The 19,041-nt window shown below is 40.2% G+C and overlaps 1 protein-coding gene across 4 annotated transcripts in view; it reads left to right on the forward strand.

Annotated features, from left to right (window-relative positions):
• Positions 1 to 10,364: 10,364 nt before the first annotated feature.
• MTMR7 (myotubularin related protein 7) overlaps positions 10,365 to 19,041 on the forward strand; it is a 45,307-nt gene continuing 36,630 nt past the window's right edge. For all 4 annotated transcript variants that reach the window (XM_065696603.1, XM_065696620.1, XM_065696611.1 and 1 more), the window contains exon 1: positions 10,365 to 10,578. In XM_065696603.1, the coding sequence (XP_065552675.1) occupies positions 10,555 to 10,578 (24 nt within the window). In that variant the 5' untranslated portion in view covers positions 10,365 to 10,554. The remainder of the gene's footprint in view (positions 10,579 to 19,041) is intronic.

The following is a 19,041-nucleotide window of genomic DNA, read 5'->3' on the forward strand; positions in this document are numbered from 1 at the left end:
CCAGAAGGTCCCTTTCAGTCCTTTGTCTTTCTGAAAGGGTGAATATATTTTTAGTTACTCAAGTAGTTTGGAGAGCACTAACTATGTTTGTAACAGTGCCTGGGAAACATTGGGCCTGAACACAAGGATTTAGAAAGAATTAGTATTTTTATTTTTATGTATGCTTTTCATAAGAATGAGCACACATGGGTTGTATTTATTTCCCAATAGAAAAAGTGCAAGAAAAAGGGATTGTGTTAGCACTACCCAAAGAAGCAAGACATCCAACACAGAACAGAACTAAAGTAGTTATAACAGCACTATAACCATCTGGATTCGCAGCAAAGCTCTGAATGCTATATAAGACATAGAACTTAGCACCCTTGCAAGTGAACGTTGGACACTGGCTACACTGGTCTAAAAGCAATTCTTTGCAGTGTAATTTGATTCATCACTGCTCACTGTCAGAACTAAGATAGAGCATGACTTATTAATCCTGGTATGAAGACCTTCCAGTCGCAAGCTTTGTGGTAACCTGGTTGCTTGAAAAATAGTAAATTTCTAGGACTATATATATTAAACGAGCTTGTCCAACAAAAAGTAGATACCTTGCCAAGAAAAGAAAACACCAAAACACAAAGCATCTAAGAGAGATAAAGTTATCTTGAATCCCAGTATTTTCTTTCATGATTCTGCAAAATGTTGCTGAACTTTCCCTCTTGCAAAATACAACAGAAAGATTAAGACTTCAAATAATTAAATTAAATATAAACATTTTCTAAGATCATAGAGATTGTAATAGAGAAGCTATGCTTGTACACTTGGAGATTTAGAGAAATTTTTCTCTGAAATTTATTTTCCATTTAACAATATGTAATGAACGCTACAGACAGTCATTTCTGAAGTTCAACACAGGTGAAACAACAAAGCAGGCATCCGTTCCCTGAACACCAGTCCACAAAAGTACTTCTACCTTGTCAATCTGGCAATTTGCTTTGCTCTTTCTTCCTCCCTTTCCCCCTGCCCATCAGATGCAGTCAGAGGCAGTGGAGCTAGCTCCACAGACTTACTGTGGGATTGGTGGGAGGAAATTTCTGTAGCAGAGCACTCCTTGAGAGTGAAGAAACATGTATTGCCAAGTACTAGTCTCTTCTCTTCCTCTCTGAAACAATCCCAACATTTTCCCAGAGCATTATGTTCTCAGGAAACCATGAGATGCCCTCATTCCTCATGAGAACCACCAAACAGTATGCTAAAAAACGTAAGTTCTGCATATAAGAAAGCAACCAGTTCAGGATTTTGTCCTTATCTTCACTGTGCTGATCATTCTCAACAAGCAAGAAGATGTCTTTTAGACACAGAAGATTGACTTGGGGAATAGAAAAAACTCACATAGTTGCTCAGTTGTGTTAGGAAAGGGCTGAAGATTTTGTTGACAGGAGAATAGCTTTGTACTTCCTGGGCATGTCAGACTCACCAACAGGTTCTGATTCAGTTTGAACAATACAAAGGCAGGTCAGCAACCACAGCAGGTATCCTGGGGCAGCTTGTCAAACACGTTCACAGCACAAGAAGCTGTGATACCATATCTGCAGTAAGGAAGACACTACATCAGAGGGTTTATCATAGAATCATAGAATAGTTAGGGTTGGAAAGGACCTCAAGATCATCTAGTTCCAACCCCCCTGCCATGGGCAGGGACACCTCACACTAAACCATCCCACCCAAGGCTTCATCCAACCTGGCCCTGAACACTGCCAGGGATGGAGCACTCACAACCCCCCTGGGCAACAGATTCCAGTGCCTCACCACCCGAACAGGAAAGAATTTCCTCCTTATATCCAATCTAAACTTCCCCTGTTTAAGTTTTAACCCATTACCCCTTGTCCTGTCACTACAGTCCCTGATGAAGAGTCCCTCCCCAGCATCCCTATAGGCCCCCTTCAGATACTGGAAGGCTGCTATCCATCCATCAGATTGATATCTCTCCAATTTAGAGAGAAGGATGTCGTGTGGGACAGTGTCAAAAGCTTTGCCCAAGTCAGGTAGATGACATCAACTGCTTTACCCTTGTCCATCAATTCTGTAGCCCCATCATAGAAGGCCACCAAATTGGTCAGGCAGGATTTCCCCTTAGTGAAGCCATGCTGGCTGTCACCAAGCACCTTGTTGTTTTTCATGTGCCTTAGCATGCTGTCCCGGAGAATGTGCTCCAAGATTTTACCAGGCACAGAGGTGAGACTGACTGGTCTGTAATTCCCCGGGTCTTCCATTTTCCCCTTCTTGAAAACAGGGGTTATATTTCCCTTTTTCCAGTCATTGGGAACTTCATCTGATCTTTACGTGAGGATACAAGCTGACAACTCTGGCCCATCTGGGATGTCTTCAATTTTGAGAGGCTATCACAGCAGCTGAATCATTAACCTCCTCCTCAGTCACCATCCCTGCACCATCAGGAAGGACGGAAAGGGGAAGAGACAAGCACCTGCTCGGCATGAATACCTCAAGCAGCTTCCAGGACTAGTTCTTCTATATACATCATGTTGACACAGCAGAACAGGAGTTTTCAGTGGTAGTTTCCCGTGCTTTATAGAGTACTGTCAGCTTGGTTTTGTGGCAACTATGAAAAATGGTTCCTATAGGCATGCTTTTACACCCAGTCACGTGCTTCCCTCTGCCAAAGTGACACTGCACCTTGGGTTTATGGAAAATAGCTTTCATAGATGGAAAATAACCCACACCAGTTAGAACTGGAAGGAATTCCATGTGTTCTACTTATGAGTAAATCCATGGTGAAGTAGCATTTGCAACACCTCTCCTTCTTTTCATCTCTGTTTTCACTAACATTTCCTGATCACACTGCAGGCTTAATTCACGGATATAAGGACATGTGCTCTGCTTAGGCCTGCTCCTGCCCTAAGATTCAGTTGTGGACAGCCCCTTATGGAAGGCAAGTCTGAGGCTGATACAGAGTAGCAATAGATAAAGCAGAACAGGCAGGTATAATGTTGCTGGCATTGAACTACCAGTACCTAGTTTATCCCTCCAAATCCTCCAGCATGAAATAAAGCACTGGAATAAATTCTCCTTTTTGCCTGTATAGGAAGTTAGCCATAAGGCTGCAAGCTGTCTAGACACCCTGTTGTAGCGGGGAGACCTACGCTGGAGGTAGTGGCTAGTTCATTGAAAGCTGATGTACTCCAAAGGGAAGAGAGTGCCAGCGTCTGTCTCTGAAAACTTAAAACTTTCAGAAGACTTGCCATCACAAGCCTAGGAATGCATCAGTTAGGTGGGGACAACATGGGTGAGAATGTAAATACTGCTGATTTTCCCACTGTAAATTTTGATGAGGACTGAAAGTCACTGTGTTCTTGGGGATGCTGACAATGCTGATCAAATGATAGTAGGAGCTGTCCACGATGATCACACCAACAACTGTATTACTGTGGAAACTGGCTGGCCAGCAACAAGCATGACTGGGTAGTAGTGAAGGTCTACAGATTGATGTTCACCCTCTTTTCCACAGAGATAAATGATGAGAAGATATATTGGTGCTGAAGGGCAGGCAGTAACTAGAAAAAGAGGCTTTCAGACGTGACTCTCCATATGCGCAAGCTCTGCTGTCCCAATAGTTAGCTTGAGCTTCAGTGATACAGTCCCATTCTTGGCTTGGTAGAGACACACTGTTTTGTGACTTTGAGGAGACCACAGTGGATTCCAACCAAAGCCCAGACCAGGACCTAACATTCTGCTGTTAAAGGAGCATTTCCTTAGCAGATTCTTCCAGCTGCACTAGCAGCAGTTTCCGCATGATGATCAAATCTGGATACGTGTTGGGGTCCCTTTTGGCATGGTCTAACAGCATCAGGCCAGCTGCCATAGCCTGGCATGCAAAACAGCAGAAGTGGGCAGTAGCATTTCTGTGACAGAGGGAAGGACTAGAAAGGATGAGACTCTAAAACACTGTGTTTACATAAGCTAGTGATGTCTAATGTGCACAAGGCAGATGGCTAGTGAGCGTCGACACAGAGACGTCTGCCCTCTGTGGGCACCAAGGGCATGGAATAGCTATTGAGCCAGTTTACTTGAGACTTGTACAGATGTAGATTAGCAGTAGAGATGTAAGATGGCAAATACAACTTGCTCAGTAAGTTCATGTTGTGGCATGCAGCAAAAATACAGTGTAGGCATATGCTTTGCGTGTTGACTATAATCATTAAGTTAGTTAACTGTTAACCTCAGAGTGGACAGTTATGTACAACCATATCTGTAGTGATCTTCAGTTAATGATACATCTCATCTCACACGTGGATTTTCTAGAGATTACATCCTTTCCACTCAGATGAGAACCTTTCAACCATGAAAATCCATGGACCCTAACTGTGACCAGTGAGCAAAAATTTGTTGGAACAATATCCTGGACATTCCGCTGTGGGAACAGATTACAACAAACACTGTCTTCTCATGCATAACCCATGAAAATAATTCACAGAGATAAAGAACATAAATCTAATACTACACACAGTGAGAAATTTTCAGGAGTTAGAGAAAAGACCTTTCCTGAGCCTCAGAGCTTTCAGTCCAGACGTGCCAGAAGTCATTCAAACTTTCTTCAGAATCCACCCCAAAATTTAATTTTTTCCCCAACCTCAAAAAGCAGTAGTGGAACCTAAACCATACTGACAAGGTGGAAGTGAAACAAAGTGAATTCAAATATGAAACTGAACAAATTCTGGAAAAGCACATGTGAATTCAATCATAACACCCTTTCAGACTGAACACTGAGGTTTCTATAACCGTTGCTTAATCAGCTATTTGTCAAAACCTGAATTGCTTGTCAGTAGTTTAGAGATTATCCCATCATCTGAACCTCCTTTTCACAGAAGGTTAGTAAGCGAGAGACTTCACTGTCAACTTCCATAGTGTCAGCTTATCTCCTTAACACTATGGTAGATAAGAGGCCAAGGCAATCACTTGAAATTCAGGAGGATTTCAAGAGGCATTAGGCAGCCAAAACTGATTCTGGCCACTTACAGTGATGGCTTGTCAGGAAGATGGTAGGAATCACATCAGTTTCAGGTGTCCTGCGTAGACATTCAAAGAATTGTGGTTTGCTTTAGCACCTTAATTAATAATATATTTTTTTAATAAAAAAAAAAAAGAAGCCTAATCTTAAGGTTTACTTTTCAAGTTCAGAGAGAAACAAATTCTAAAAATTATAAAAATATGCTTTCACGTGGTGTGAAAAGTTTTTGTTCTGTATTTTTGGAAACAAATGCCATTTCTCTGTTTCCCTGCATATAACTTTGGAGCTTCTGTAAATTTTGGAAAATAATAAAAAATAACTTACTATCATCATGAACTTATGCATAAATCTCATAACTGAAAAGGCCACACTTGCTTCACTGACTTATAATCATCATAGGTCAATGAGGACTTTCAGGATAAACTAACTCTTTAGTATTTTAAACATAGCTTTAGCTAATTCCTATACAACGACCATGGGATACATTTCCCTGTTATTCACTTATTTTTTTCTTCTTTGTTCTTTTTTACCTAAACCCAAATATACTATGTCCATTTCTTTTTCCTCATGTTGGAAAAAATGCTCTAGGCAGACCATTAATACAATCCCGTAAGTTAAGAAAATTTTCTTTGTGAAAATGTTGGAAGCTGCCTTGCTATAGGGATTTTATTTTTCATTGAACAATACTGCTTCAGACTATACACAGTTGTGGTTTGTTTGAACTCAGTAGTCTCATTTCTTTCTCCTAAACTGTGGCTGAGCCCATGACTGAACATTTCAATGGCAAGGGTTGAGAAGATAAAAAATTATTATTTAAAAAAGGAGATATTTTTAGTATCAATTAAGGGAATAATTCCTGGCTGGGATTCTGGATAATATATTGTAAAGGTAGTCAGACTGTCACAGATACTGCAATTTGGAGAATCCCTACGTGACTCGGTAGGATCTGGGACACCTGCCTAACACTTCTTCTCGAAGAGAATTCAATTAATCACTTTCACTCATGGCTGATAGCTGACTCTGTAGTAAAGCCACTTGCAAAATACCCATTTTTAAAAATGACCAATTTAAAGTGGAAGAAACACATTTTTCTGTTAGTTTAATGAAAAACAATATATTTAAAAATTAGTAAATCAGATTTATTCTAACTTTCTGTACATAGTTGAAGATTTAACTTAGAAGCAGACCTGCTCATATGTATTCAAGCATAGCTAATCTATGGAGGGAGGTGGGGGCCTCTCTTCCAAGTTCTCTGTTCCCAGTATAGTAATTGATTACAGCAGTGTCCTGCTGAGAAGCCAAGATTAATAAATTGCTTTTCACTGAGCTGTCTAACTGGCAAAAGAGAGTATGTAGAAATATCTCTCTCTATTGATTTGCATAATGAGGTAAATCCTTAAGCAGTATTTGCACTACTTCAAGAGTTTAGGAGCTTTGAATCATCTTGTGGAAAAGTCTGTTTCCCTACTGGCTGTATTGAGAATCACATCTTTCCATCTCCATTTCCCCTCTACAATCCCTGCTCTAACAACTGACTCATTCCTTTAACTGCTATACATTCCTTTAACTGCTATATGATATGTACCAGCTTAAGTATACCACAGCCGACGTCCCAACACTGTACTCTCCAGCTGGTTGTCATAACATGCTTTGTTTTGAAAAATACAATATTTTCAGAGTAGTTGGATTAACTATTCTAATCTTGTTGAAACGCTCTCTTTTAGCAGTGATCAGTTCACCAGAATCTTACCAGTTTCCTCAACTGGGGGAATCCTCATATAAGTAACTGGACATACATCCTGAGTGATACTAAAACTTTGTCTGTTTTATTTCCCTACTATGCCTTTCAGGCCAGTTATACATCTGGCCCGATACCTATCATGTATCATGTATGATGTATCATATGTCATGTATATATCATATATCATGTATCAGTTCATCTATCTGCAGAATAGGATCAAAACCATTCAAATTTCCAGAGATCTGCTGGTATTCTTTCCAGCATAACCTTGTTTTCAATAAAAATGCAACACGGTTTTGTAACAAGGCAAAATCAAAGATTGCTTTGAGTACTTCTTGGAGGAAGTGTGAAATGGTCAAACCTAGTAACAGCTGAGTTAAACAGTAAAGTGAAAGCTACTCACTGCGTCCTTTACCTTTTCACATGCAGCTCCTGCTTGATTAAGTGGGCGAGAAGTTTGTGTGCCCAAGTGCATTTGCCATGAGAAACTTGCATGTTCCCTGGAAAAGTTCAAAAGTTATGAAACAAATACAAACACACTGTTTCTGAATAGATGGTACTAGTTATCCTGGGCATATACGCTGTCAAGACACCTATGAATTGCACCTTTGGCTGTTTGGAGTCTATCAGTAGTGCAACAGGTAACAGGCAAACAGGAGTTTTGATGCCACAGTGTATGAATGCCTGCCACATTTCATGAGTGAATGAAATTACCCCTCCTCACTAACCCCCAGCCCAACTCTTCTGGTTTTGTTTTATTTCCCCTTCTACTCTGTAACTTGGCTCCCTGTCACCACTCGCATTCAGCTGGCCCCCTTGCCTCTGTATCACACAGGAAGTCAGTTCATCACACAAAAATAAGTGAAGCTAGACAGCTAAAACAAAGCAAATAGTGCAGCAAGTTCGCTTGGCTTATAGGCACTAAAGCCAGATAAATACCAAGACAGAGCATAGGCAGAGGGAGCTGCAGAGCTGGAAGCAGAGGCAAGTAGTTGAAACAAGCTAGTGGTCTGCCTTGATGCACTGGCAACAGTTAGCTCAGCTCAGCCACACTGTGAGCCTCTTACAGATACATACCTTAGCATAGGGCGTGGGCATCTCTGCTCTGGGATCTTGGCACCAAAGAAAGCTCATCTGGAAAGAAACTGCAGCAGTGCAAAGCTACAGTGCCTGCTAAGGCCACATGCTCTTAATGTGGCTTTGTGTTGGAAAAAGAGGGGCTAAAAATCTTCAAAAGGCTTCTTGTTTCTTCAGTAACATCCTTGTACTGTCGGTCTTCCTAGAATTCTCTTACATATTGGAAGTGAAGCATGTGCTCTAAGGTTTTACTGGATGAGACTCAAAGCTGACTCTACTGTTTATGGATACAGAAAATCCACTGGTATCATTCTAGCCCTCAGTGACTTGCCTTCTTCATGTGACATTAATCAAGAACTTCGTTGGTAGTTGCAACAGAGAGGTCAAAACCTATGCAGGCATGGCAATTTGATTTTCCTGCCCCTACAACTTGAGTCAGAGCATTAGGCTATGGATTGTTATTTTGTGTTGCTACCCTCACTGTACCTCTACTGTGCACAGAGGATTTCATTTCCAGGATTTTTAAAACAGCAGTTTCCGTGAGTGTGAAATGCAAATGAAAAATGTTAGAGAATGTTCAGAAGGTTGTGCTTACTGCAGCTTTGCATGACAATTGCAGTAGGCATAACTTTTATCTAAACTGATGTTCTGTTTATTTCTGTGCTTGCCCATTAGTTATTTTGCCAGTCCAAGACAAGCCAAAACCTCTGGTGGGATGTTGAGGAACTGACTCATAAACAGTCTCCTCCGAGCAATGTCTTCGTTTTGCAGCAGCTGATGAATGTGAAGCAGAGACAAAGTGCATTCTCACTTAACTCTGAAAGTCTTCTTGCCGTCAGCAGTAGGATTTGAACTTGGCTGTAATGAATCGCAACATGTACCAGAGAAAAAGTAAATATCTCTGGGGACTGAAAGGATAACAGTGCATTCTTCCAACATTACTTACGCACTGGCTGTAGCAAATGCCAAAAGATGATAACGTATGCAACAAATTGCATCAGCCATAACTGCAAAGGAAATGTATTTCATGGCTGGTTAATTCTTAATTGATTCTGATAGCTCTGGCCTAAAACAGAGAGCAAAATATGTCATGATCAAAAGTCTTGTGAAGTCCACACTTGATGCAATTCATGCACTTCTATGGATCCTATCTGATTTTCAATCAGAAAATGGTATTTCCAACCTTCATTTCAGATCTGAATGAACAGAATAAAATGGAATGATTAAAAACTCCGAGAAGAGTTTTCATCCAGTTGATGGTGTCTCAGATTATGGTTATTCCAGCCACTCCTGCTCAGTAACAGCAGCTGTACTATGAGAAAAACTAGGTCAGAAATGGACCAAAACAGGAGGAAGGAAGGAGAATGGTCACATCTGGGAATGACTTATAGTCCAGTCCTGACAGTGCAGCTGCTGTCTTGTCTGACCAAACATCTCACTGACACTGAATGATCTAGCCATTCCTTAGCAAGAAAGTGGCAGGATGGGAGAAACATTGGCAGGGCTGGAGACAGTGTGACTATACCCATTGCTCCCTTTCCTTGGGGTAAAATGCATTCACATTTTTTTGTAAACACATTTTATTTTCAGCCCATATTTTATCTTTCACAAAACAAATTCATATTGCTTTGTTGTCTGCAGGCAAGAGAGGATATGTAGGGAGATTCTGCTGCTCTGGAGCAGAGCACTCCTGCCATGGCCTTTGCGTGGTTGGACAGGTTTCCACATCTCTGTCCATCCCTTTGTGAGGCTAGTCCCTATTTGTGAAAAATTGCTGGAATACACTGATCAATATAGAATACCTGGGCATTCGACAAGCTTCAAAGGTGTAGTATATTAGCACCTCTAGCCATTTGCACATTGGCATATACACTGAAAAGTTTCTCTTTGTGCTCAGACTATGTTAGTGATTCAAAGACTGTTAGAGATACCTGTTCTCCGTCTTTGCACAGGTAAGCTAGGGAAAACAGCTCTGTAGCATTTCTTTATCCTCCAAGAGGTAACACCTCTCTTGGACCAGGCAGGGCAAAAGATGGGACAAGAATTTCAGGCGTAAGATTGAAAATCGCATGTCATGAAAAACCTCCCCTTGTGCAAATCTGCAGATGTAGCAAAATCGTGAATTACAGAACAACAGACAAGCAGAGCTGGAGACAAACAAAATTCAGTGCTTCAGTTTCAGTAAGTGCAGCTTTTGTCCTTGAGATACTGTACATGCTGGACCAGGGAACAGAAAAATAATAGGGGGAGGCGATGTTAGACAGAGCTCCCTTTTGTGTTTCTGATCTTATCTTTCCTGAAGGGAAGGACGGAGCGGTGGAATTTTAGGCGAGACAGCAGACGGCTATACAGCCACCTTCAGGTTGTGCCCTTCGGAGGTGCCTCGCAGGTCCCTGCGGGTGCGGCCGGACCGAGGCCGGGGCTGGACCGGAGCGTGCGAGGAGCATCCCCGCCGGCGAGGCACCATGGCAGCTGCCGGGGAGGTGGAGCCAGCCGCTGACCTGCCAGCATCGGAGCACGCTATATGCTTTGAATAAATCCTCCCTTTTTTCTTCCTACCTGCGCCAGAAAACGCGAGGAAAAATAAAAGATAAACATATTATTAAAAATAATTATATATATTCTAAAAAGCAGGGCTGGCAGGAGAAAAGAAGAGAGAGGCCGGGTGCTTGCGGCCGCCTCCCCTCCGGCTGCGGGAGGTGCATGAGGAGCTCGGCAGGGGGCCGCCGCCATGGAGCACATCCGGATGCCCAAGGTGGGTCCCGGCGGGCGGGCGGGCGGCGGGGCCGGGAGAGGCCGCCTGGGCCCCGGCAGCACTCCGACAGCACCCCACCATCCCTCCGGCCGGCTGCTGCTTCTGCTGGAAGGAGGCTTTGGCCGGAGCCCTGTGGCTTGAGGCTGTGCACAGCCATCCTCTGCAGGCTTTGTAGCTGATGCGGAGCTTTTTTTCAGCAGGTTTCCTGTGAAATCCGCACAAATACTCGTTGTTTTGCTATGTGGGCTGAAGATTTGTCGGGTATTTTCCCTGGTTTTTATTCTATCCTTCCTGTTAATACTGATGGTGTCCGTGAGTTGCAGGTATCCAAAATGAGGTCTGTTTTCTGCTTCTTAGATGCCTTTCATTTATCCCAGTATTTCAGACCTGGTGATGACTTTGTGTTTGTATACCAACATTTGGGCAGCATGAGGCCTGTATTTGTTAACAGAATTGCCATCATGTCCTGGAAAAGAAGATACTATTTTGACACATGAACATCGCAGGTTAAAAATAATAATCCCAAATGAACAAATACGTTAATTTGAAGTGGGAGTAGGATATTTTTTTTCACATATGTTTATGAATTTATTAACACAACCCCCTGATTAAGATTATTTGTGTTTGATTTGTGGCTATTTGTCTTTTATCAATATTTAGTATGATGACTTGATTTTGAGATGAGGGCGTTTTCTTACTTCGTCTACATTTTGGGGCCTTTAGGTGTTGAGCTGCAAATATATTAAAAAGGTAGGCAGTTACAACAACTGCCTTTCCTCACATCTCATTTAATGATCTATTTTCTGCCTATGTGGGAAGGAAGAATCTCAGAATACCAAGAATGTATCCTACTGCAGGTGGGAAATTATCAGTGAAAGTTGTCTCACAGATGCTCCTGACCATTAGCTGAAGAATGCTGAAAGCACAAATGAGGAAAATAGTGAAAATAAATGAATAAGGGTAGAAAAAAATCCTAAAAATAAATGGTCATATTTGCAGTGAATGGAAGGCCCAGGCAAGCCCAGGCAATGGAAGCTTCTCTGTTAGCTTTTCTACAAGCAAGTCCTTAAAATGTTACTATGCATATGCAAAACCCATTTCTGTATCCAACAGCTGTGAGTAGGCACTATACTGATGACTCAAGACACTGGAAATCTTACTCAGTGCAAGGTGCTTCTGCAGCGTTGGTTCCCAGCATTCCCTTACATAACAGCTATGCCACAAGTTATCTTTCTAATGTGATAAAGCAGTTTAAAAGGCATTCTTTAAAGATTCAAGTGATACAAAAATCCTTTAATATTTCCTACATAAATGTAGAAAATCCAGGACACTCAGCATGAGTCAGTATTGAAATACCTCATCTCTCCAGTTACTCCTAAGTACACTGTATACAGTGTATATACAGTTACCTAGCAGAACTGGTATTTTTGCTCTGTATGCTCAAAAAATCTCAGCTTAAATCAGCCACCAGAACAGTGTTGGGTTTTTTTGGAGGGTGTTGCTTTTACTGATATTTTTTTATTATTTTTTAGAATTCAGAATGTAATGCTAAATGTTTTCCAGTGCCAGTAATGTAAAAATAAGTGAGGGAAAGCTATGTGAATACAGGGGTATTATCACTGTATCATGTAGTCGTTTCTGGTGTCACATTTCCTGACTCCATCCAATTTTGTCCTGAGAGACATTTGACAAGCAACTGCCCTACTCTGTAAAGGTATTAATCTCAGATAATGACACTTTCCTTGATTTGAAAACCCAGCAAAATGGGAAACCAAGATAAACACATACTTAAAAAAATAATAAACTTAATAATATCTGAAAATTAAATTCCTGCCCCAAGTAAAAGCTTTTTCTTCAAAAGGTAGTAAAAAAGTCTATATTACATGACATCCGTTAGGACTTGGCAATTGTTTTTATTTTAATTGAAATATAAATATAGTGAATGATGGATCATAAATATTAAAATAAATCTGATAAAATAACTGCCATTAGAAAGGCAGGAAGAAATTCCATACCAGCTGGACAAGTAGTTCATTTTGATCACTACTCTGTGTCTGACAGTGACAGAAGGAGAGCAATATAAACCTGGCCACGTTCTGTACCTTCACAGTTGTATTAGTGTCCAACCTTTCCTAGTTCTATTAGTGTCCTTTTATGGACCTCTCTGTTTTAATTTTCCCAAGCTTCTGACAACCCTGTGCCTCTGCAGTCTGCATGGAAACAAGTTACAGAAGATCATGGCTACAAAAGAAATACTTTCTCTAGCTATTAAAAATTTCTTAGTAGTTTTATTCAATACTCCCTGCTTCTAGCTTCAAGGGTTTGATGAATCACAGTTCCATGTTTGCCTTCACTGTAAATTTTGATCACAACCCACCAGATTCTGATAGTTTTGGAGAAATATTAACAGTGACTCTATGACCTCTTTCCTGCGTGGTAACTGTTAATTCTCTGTTCATGGTTGTGTAGATATGGTTTAGGTTGGTTTTCCTATAGGCACACTGTTTTGTGTCTATGTTGAAGCTTTTCTATGACTCTTTTGCCCACACAAGGCAAGGCTCTTCCGGCATTTTTGTGCCACAGATGAAGCATTTGACTTTTTAAGACAGCTTATGATCATCCACAACATTGAAGATTTCACTGTATATTCCTTACTTTAGGTCACTGAAAAAGTTGAATAAAACCAGTCCCAGCACCAGACTTTGTAGGACCTAACTGTTGACTCCTCTCCAACCTGAAAAGAGACCATTAAGCCCTAGTCTTTGCTTCCTGTCCTTTAATCGGCTTCATTTGTAAATGGACCTTTCCTCCAGTACCATGGCAATTTAGTTTTTCTAATAACCTTTGATTATCAAAAAGTTTTTTGATCTCTAAATATGTTATGTTCTCTGGGCCACCTTTACCAATGTGCTTTGTGGCAGCATCACAGGATTTCAGCAGGATTTCCCGCTGCAAAAGCCATTCTAGTTCTTTCCCAGCAAACTGTGTGCATCCACCTGAAAGAACAATTCTGTTCTTTCACATGCTATTGCCATAACTACATAATTTTGCTAACGATACATTGTCTAGTCTTTTACCAAAAGACATGATGCCTTTAAGTCTAGTTCTGAAGAATTCAACTGCTGTCTCTCCTTAGCAAGTAAAAGTAGAATCATAGAATCATAGAATAGTTAGGGTTGGAAAGGAACTTAAGATCATCTAGTTCCAACCCCCCTGCCATGGGCAGGAAGATCTCACACTAAACCACACCACCAAGGCTTCGTAGCAAAAAGAGAATCCAGGTCTCTTGACAGTTGTCTGTTAGGTGAAACTGCTTCTCTCTGTTATTTTTGAAATGGTATTCCCTAGACCTTCTGGACCTTCCCTGGACTCTCTGGATAGCCAAGTCTCTAACACACTATTTATTGTACTGAATGCTGTTGTCATATCATTATACTATGGGTAGAACACAGATTGCATGCATGATGTGTGCCTGTACATATGTACATATTCAGTAATGATAGATTTGCAAAGTAAATGCTGTCCTACGTATGAAGGCTGTAATTTGAATGCAGTTAAGAGTTGCTAAAAGTCACTCATTGCTAAATAGAATTATATATAACTCCAATAATATTTTAAAAATGATGAATTAGTGAACCCACTGACTGCTGTGGTATGGATTGAGCAGCGAGATAGTTTTGGACAACTCTCAAAACCCGAAATGTGACAAACTCCTCCTAACAGTCTTAAAAAATTAGTATGCAACACTTCTCCACAGACTAGTGGCACATATTGTTAACATGCGTAGAGATATGTATGGCCATGGACAGGCTGACAGATAAACAGCTCTGAAGATAAGTATACCCCACACAGGAACTTTGTGAACTGTTCCTAATTGGTTACCTGATTTTATTTTATTTACCACTGTTCCATATAATTTGGCTTTATATATTGGCAGGAGGCCTACTGAATGGCCTACTTATAATAGACAATACACCAGATTTATCCCTGGTGTAAGGCTGTATTCAGTGGAGCTAGTCCAGAAATTCATTTGGCTCAGTGTCTCATGTTAACAGAATACTTGGGATAACTTGAGTTGCTCAAGTGCTTTCATTTTTGTGACGACATGGTAAGGTATTTCCTTTCAGTGATCCCTTTCACAGGCAGAGTTTAAGATACGCTGCCATTTCTCATGATAATGTCAAATCTTTCTACCAGATGTACTACTTTCCAAAACAAATTTCCAGTGTGTGTAAATGAGTTCTGTTTCCTTTGGGTTTCAATCTATTTTCTGCTCCATAATTCTTGCTTTTCATTCAGAAAGTTTTAGAATATATGTGAGTTTTTCCAAGGTCTCCATCAAAAGACCCATGTAATTTACATCCACTTTATATATGACACATGTAAATGGCAAAATATTTGTCCACTGATGTCAATGGCAAAATTAAACCCAGCACACCTAATCTCTACTTTGTAGCTACATGGTCTGGGCTATGGATCACCACCTTTTTTTTAGGCTAAACTAGGCATTTCAACCATTGATCATTTTGTGCCTTCTGTTGAAGTAAGAAATGACATTGTAGTTAGGTTCTCCATATTTAGGCTACAATTCCTTTTGGAGAAGTTTGATTTTACTTGTGATGTAGGAAGGTGGCAGCAGTAGTCCTAAGGCAATATCAGGAGTTAGTTGAGGATGTGGGCTCCTTTTTTACCTTACAAGCCAGGGAATGCAGTGCTGCAGGCATTGCTCTGTAGTAGTCCTAGCACTTGGTTAACTTATTTAGTTTGCTACTTAGCAAAGGTAAAGGACACGAGGTTGGCATGGCCGTTGCCTTTTACTGGTGTTTTGGGTCATCAGCTTACTGTAGACACATCACTGCAGCCTCTTTGAAGTGCAAGCTGATTTTCTGCTTTTCAAACCTTGTGTAAAGGTGGTTTCTGTTCTTTCCTCTAATTATACAGCTTAGAGCAGTGCACCTTACAGCTCAGCTGGTGCTTTCTGATTCTGTAACTATCTTCTCACTTTACATAACGGTTAGGAAATGTTTAACATGTTCTGGGGCCAGTGACATTTGACAATTTCAGACACATCATTCTACTTGACTGCTTATACTAAAAGTGATGCATTGAAATCAACACTGATTCTGGACACTTTTGACTCTGATTTTGTGCATTATGAATTCTTTTTCTCTCAGTAAGGGAGCTTCCCTATTTAGAATGCTGTTCAGTTTTCTTCGGGTTCCACTTATTCTATCTTTGTGCTGTGGAATTTTGAGCACAAATGATAAATTTAATACAAATGAGCTTTATAATATACTGTGCCAAAAATCATGCTGTGGTTTGGCATGCATCCTGGAGGCAGATAAAATTAAAATAGGAACTGCAGAAAATATCTAGGTGATGTGGGATTGGATTTAAAACCTCAGTTTGGAATTTGCTCCAAAAATATTTATTTTGAACTGGAGTCATCAAAAGATCTGCTTATTAGGGTGAGTTGAGATTTAAACAAAATCTGGTAACAGCTATTATTCTCAAAATATTTGGTCATAAAATGGTCAAAAGGTCATGCAAATCATGGTTATTGTGCATTCACGATACCTTTTTAATTGAATTACAACTCAAAGTTATTTTTTTTCCTAGCCCATCTCAGAGAATTATGGACTTTTAAACTTTAGCTGTATTTGACTGGACACCAGAACCACAGCCTGATTATAGTAGGGACCACAAACTTGATCCGAACATTATCTGCGGCTTACCTCACTCATAGCTCATTTTCCTAGGTAACCTGACTGTCCTACAATCCAGCTTGGAATTGGCCATCTCAGCCTGAGTTTTCTTATCATCTTTATGACTGAAGTCACATAGTATGCCTTTTGGGGACTAGGAGATCCACAGCTGTCTTTGATTTGGGTGGGTTTCAAGGTTATTTCATTATTAGTGAAATTAAGCTAACTCCTGCTAAAAAGAAATACTGCAATGTAATTTCAGAGAATCACACAGCCAGAATTGCTCATTGGGTGTTGGATTTCCTCCTCCCCCATATCATGGGTTTTGTTTGGCTCATTCCCACTGGTATATGTGTGAATACCAGACTTTGCTTGTTATACTGGAAGATTTTGGCTGCTACTTTATTCCCTGAGCAGAATTTCCTTTTTCTTGTTCACTGATGTGGATGTTTTATTTCTTTCTCCCAGGCTTATCACGTTGTAGTGCTGCTATTTTCCTTCTTTTGGAGTGTTTCTATTGGACTCCATCTTCTTTCCATTCTTCATCTCTTATAATTTTATTTTTCTTTACCAGGAACTTTTCAATTAAGGAGTTTTAAATGGACATGCTCTTATTTACCAGATTAAAATGAGCCACAGAAGGCTATTGTTGTTGCTGAAGTTCTGGGAAAGCATCAGCAGGGTTCTGATGAAAATCTGCCTGTTTTCACTGGCTGTCTCTCCAGGAGGTTACTGAGGATCTGAGAACTGTCCTTCCTCCAAGTCAGCAGTGAAATTGGAGACTTGGGGACAGTCTTAGGTCAGTTCTTTTTTTTCTCCCCACAAAACTCCCTTTTCTAGAGCTTGAAATTGGAAGTCTCACTTCTGAGCTTCAGGGTGCTCAGGGCTTCAGGGTACCAGTTCTCTGGAAGGGCTGTCAAAGTACAATGGGAATTGTCAAATGGGAGTCTAGTGGAAGGTGTCTGTGTCCATGGCAGGGTGGTTGGAACTAGATGATCTTTAAGATTCTTTCCAACCCTAAGTGTTCTGTGATTCTATGATTCTGGAGGGGTAAGAAAAAAACTAAGCCAGAGTGATCAAGGCATTGGCTATTTCTATTTGCCACATAAGCACTAGATGCACATTGCTTAGAGCAGGGAGCCAAACCAACCTTGGCAGGTTCCACACAGGAGCACACCACAGTCCTGAAGTCTTCAGTGCTATTCACTTTCCCTAACTTCTGTGCAAAATTTATTTGTATTACAGATGTGTTTGGCCCAACACTGTTATTCTGCTGAGGCAGTAGACAAAACCCTACATCCTGTTGCTGGGATCTCAAAATATCACAGAGTGATCACACTTTTCTCCCTTGTCTTTGAGCTTGGAGTTGGTGGCACAGGTAGAACTGCTATATGATGCATAAAAATCCCATTTTGTTAAAGTACGTTGCAGTTTTTTCTATGGGCAACATAATGAAATATTTTCTAAGTGACAGTATGCTACTGTGTTTTTTTTAAATAACTTATTTGTTACAGAAGATCAGAACTGAAAATTTGGAGTGCAGTTGCAGCTGAAATGTCACATTTCTGTTTATTTGGGGGAAGTTTGCATTATTTTTTTCTCCTGTTTGTATTTTCCTTTCGAGCATCACTACTTACAGGGTGAGATTTTTACTATTTAGCATTAGGTATATAATTTAAGAACAGAGGCTCCACAGATATAATCAAAGAAATTTCCAGAATCTTATTAGACTAGATCCACAGTCTCCATTCACCATTTATTCTTCATGTGCATAAGCTTCTAATTTAGTTATCTAAATAAGCTACGGAAACTTAGATGGTATTAATACCTTCTTCATTTTGTGCTGTAATAACCAACTGCATCTGTTCACTATTCTTAGATCTCTTTTCTTCTGTAATGTGAGTCGCATTCTCATACTGATATATTAATTCATTTAAAAAAATAAAGGGAGAAAATTGCTTTTGGTTCTTCTCATCCATCTGTCTTCTTAATCCTTGGTCATCCTATTGGAAGTGTCATTTGAAACAGGTAAAGCTGTTAAAATATGTAATATATTCATTGTCTCAAAACCCTGTGCCTGTATCCGTAAGATAGTTCACCATTTAAATAATAGCTAATTCAATGTTTACTGGTTCTATCTAATCTACAGTAAGCCCAGGAGCATACTGACCTTTGTGAGGTGAATGACTTGCCAAGTGACCACAGACCTCGTTTGACTAGATCAGGCTGGTGCTGCTTCTAATTTTGTAACCAAACCATCTAATTCAGAATACTGACAGGCGATGTAAAGGGAAATGAGGGAAAGCATGATCCACCTGGTGAAGATGCTTCCAAATTTATGTCCTGAAGCGTGGACACTGATTGGGCCAGTGGTCTTAATCCAAAGGCCATTTAAGGCACTGAAAGAATTCCTCTGTCTTGAAAAAACTCAGGATCTAACATTTTGTCTTTTATGATTTTGGTCCTATTTTCACTCAGTTTTCTTTATTTCATATTCCCCTTAGCATGAGGGCTCTTCTATTCTGAAAGCTTTTTTGCTTTCAAAACTTGATTTTCATACATACACTTATTTCCAATATGCGCTTTATTTCTGGTTTGATCGTAGTGTTTCGGGTTTTTTTTGTTTGTTTGTTTTTTGTTGTTGTTTTTTTTTTTTTAATCAAGACTTTCTCTAAATGCTTTACTTTTCCCGTATTGTGCGAGTGGGAAGGCACTTTCTCCCTTGTGAGATCTGTGTACTCATTGTATTAATTGGAAA

Source organism: Lathamus discolor, chromosome 1 (assembly GCF_037157495.1).
Source record: "Lathamus discolor isolate bLatDis1 chromosome 1, bLatDis1.hap1, whole genome shotgun sequence".
In the NCBI taxonomy this organism is placed as follows: Eukaryota; Metazoa; Chordata; class Aves; order Psittaciformes; family Psittacidae; genus Lathamus; species Lathamus discolor.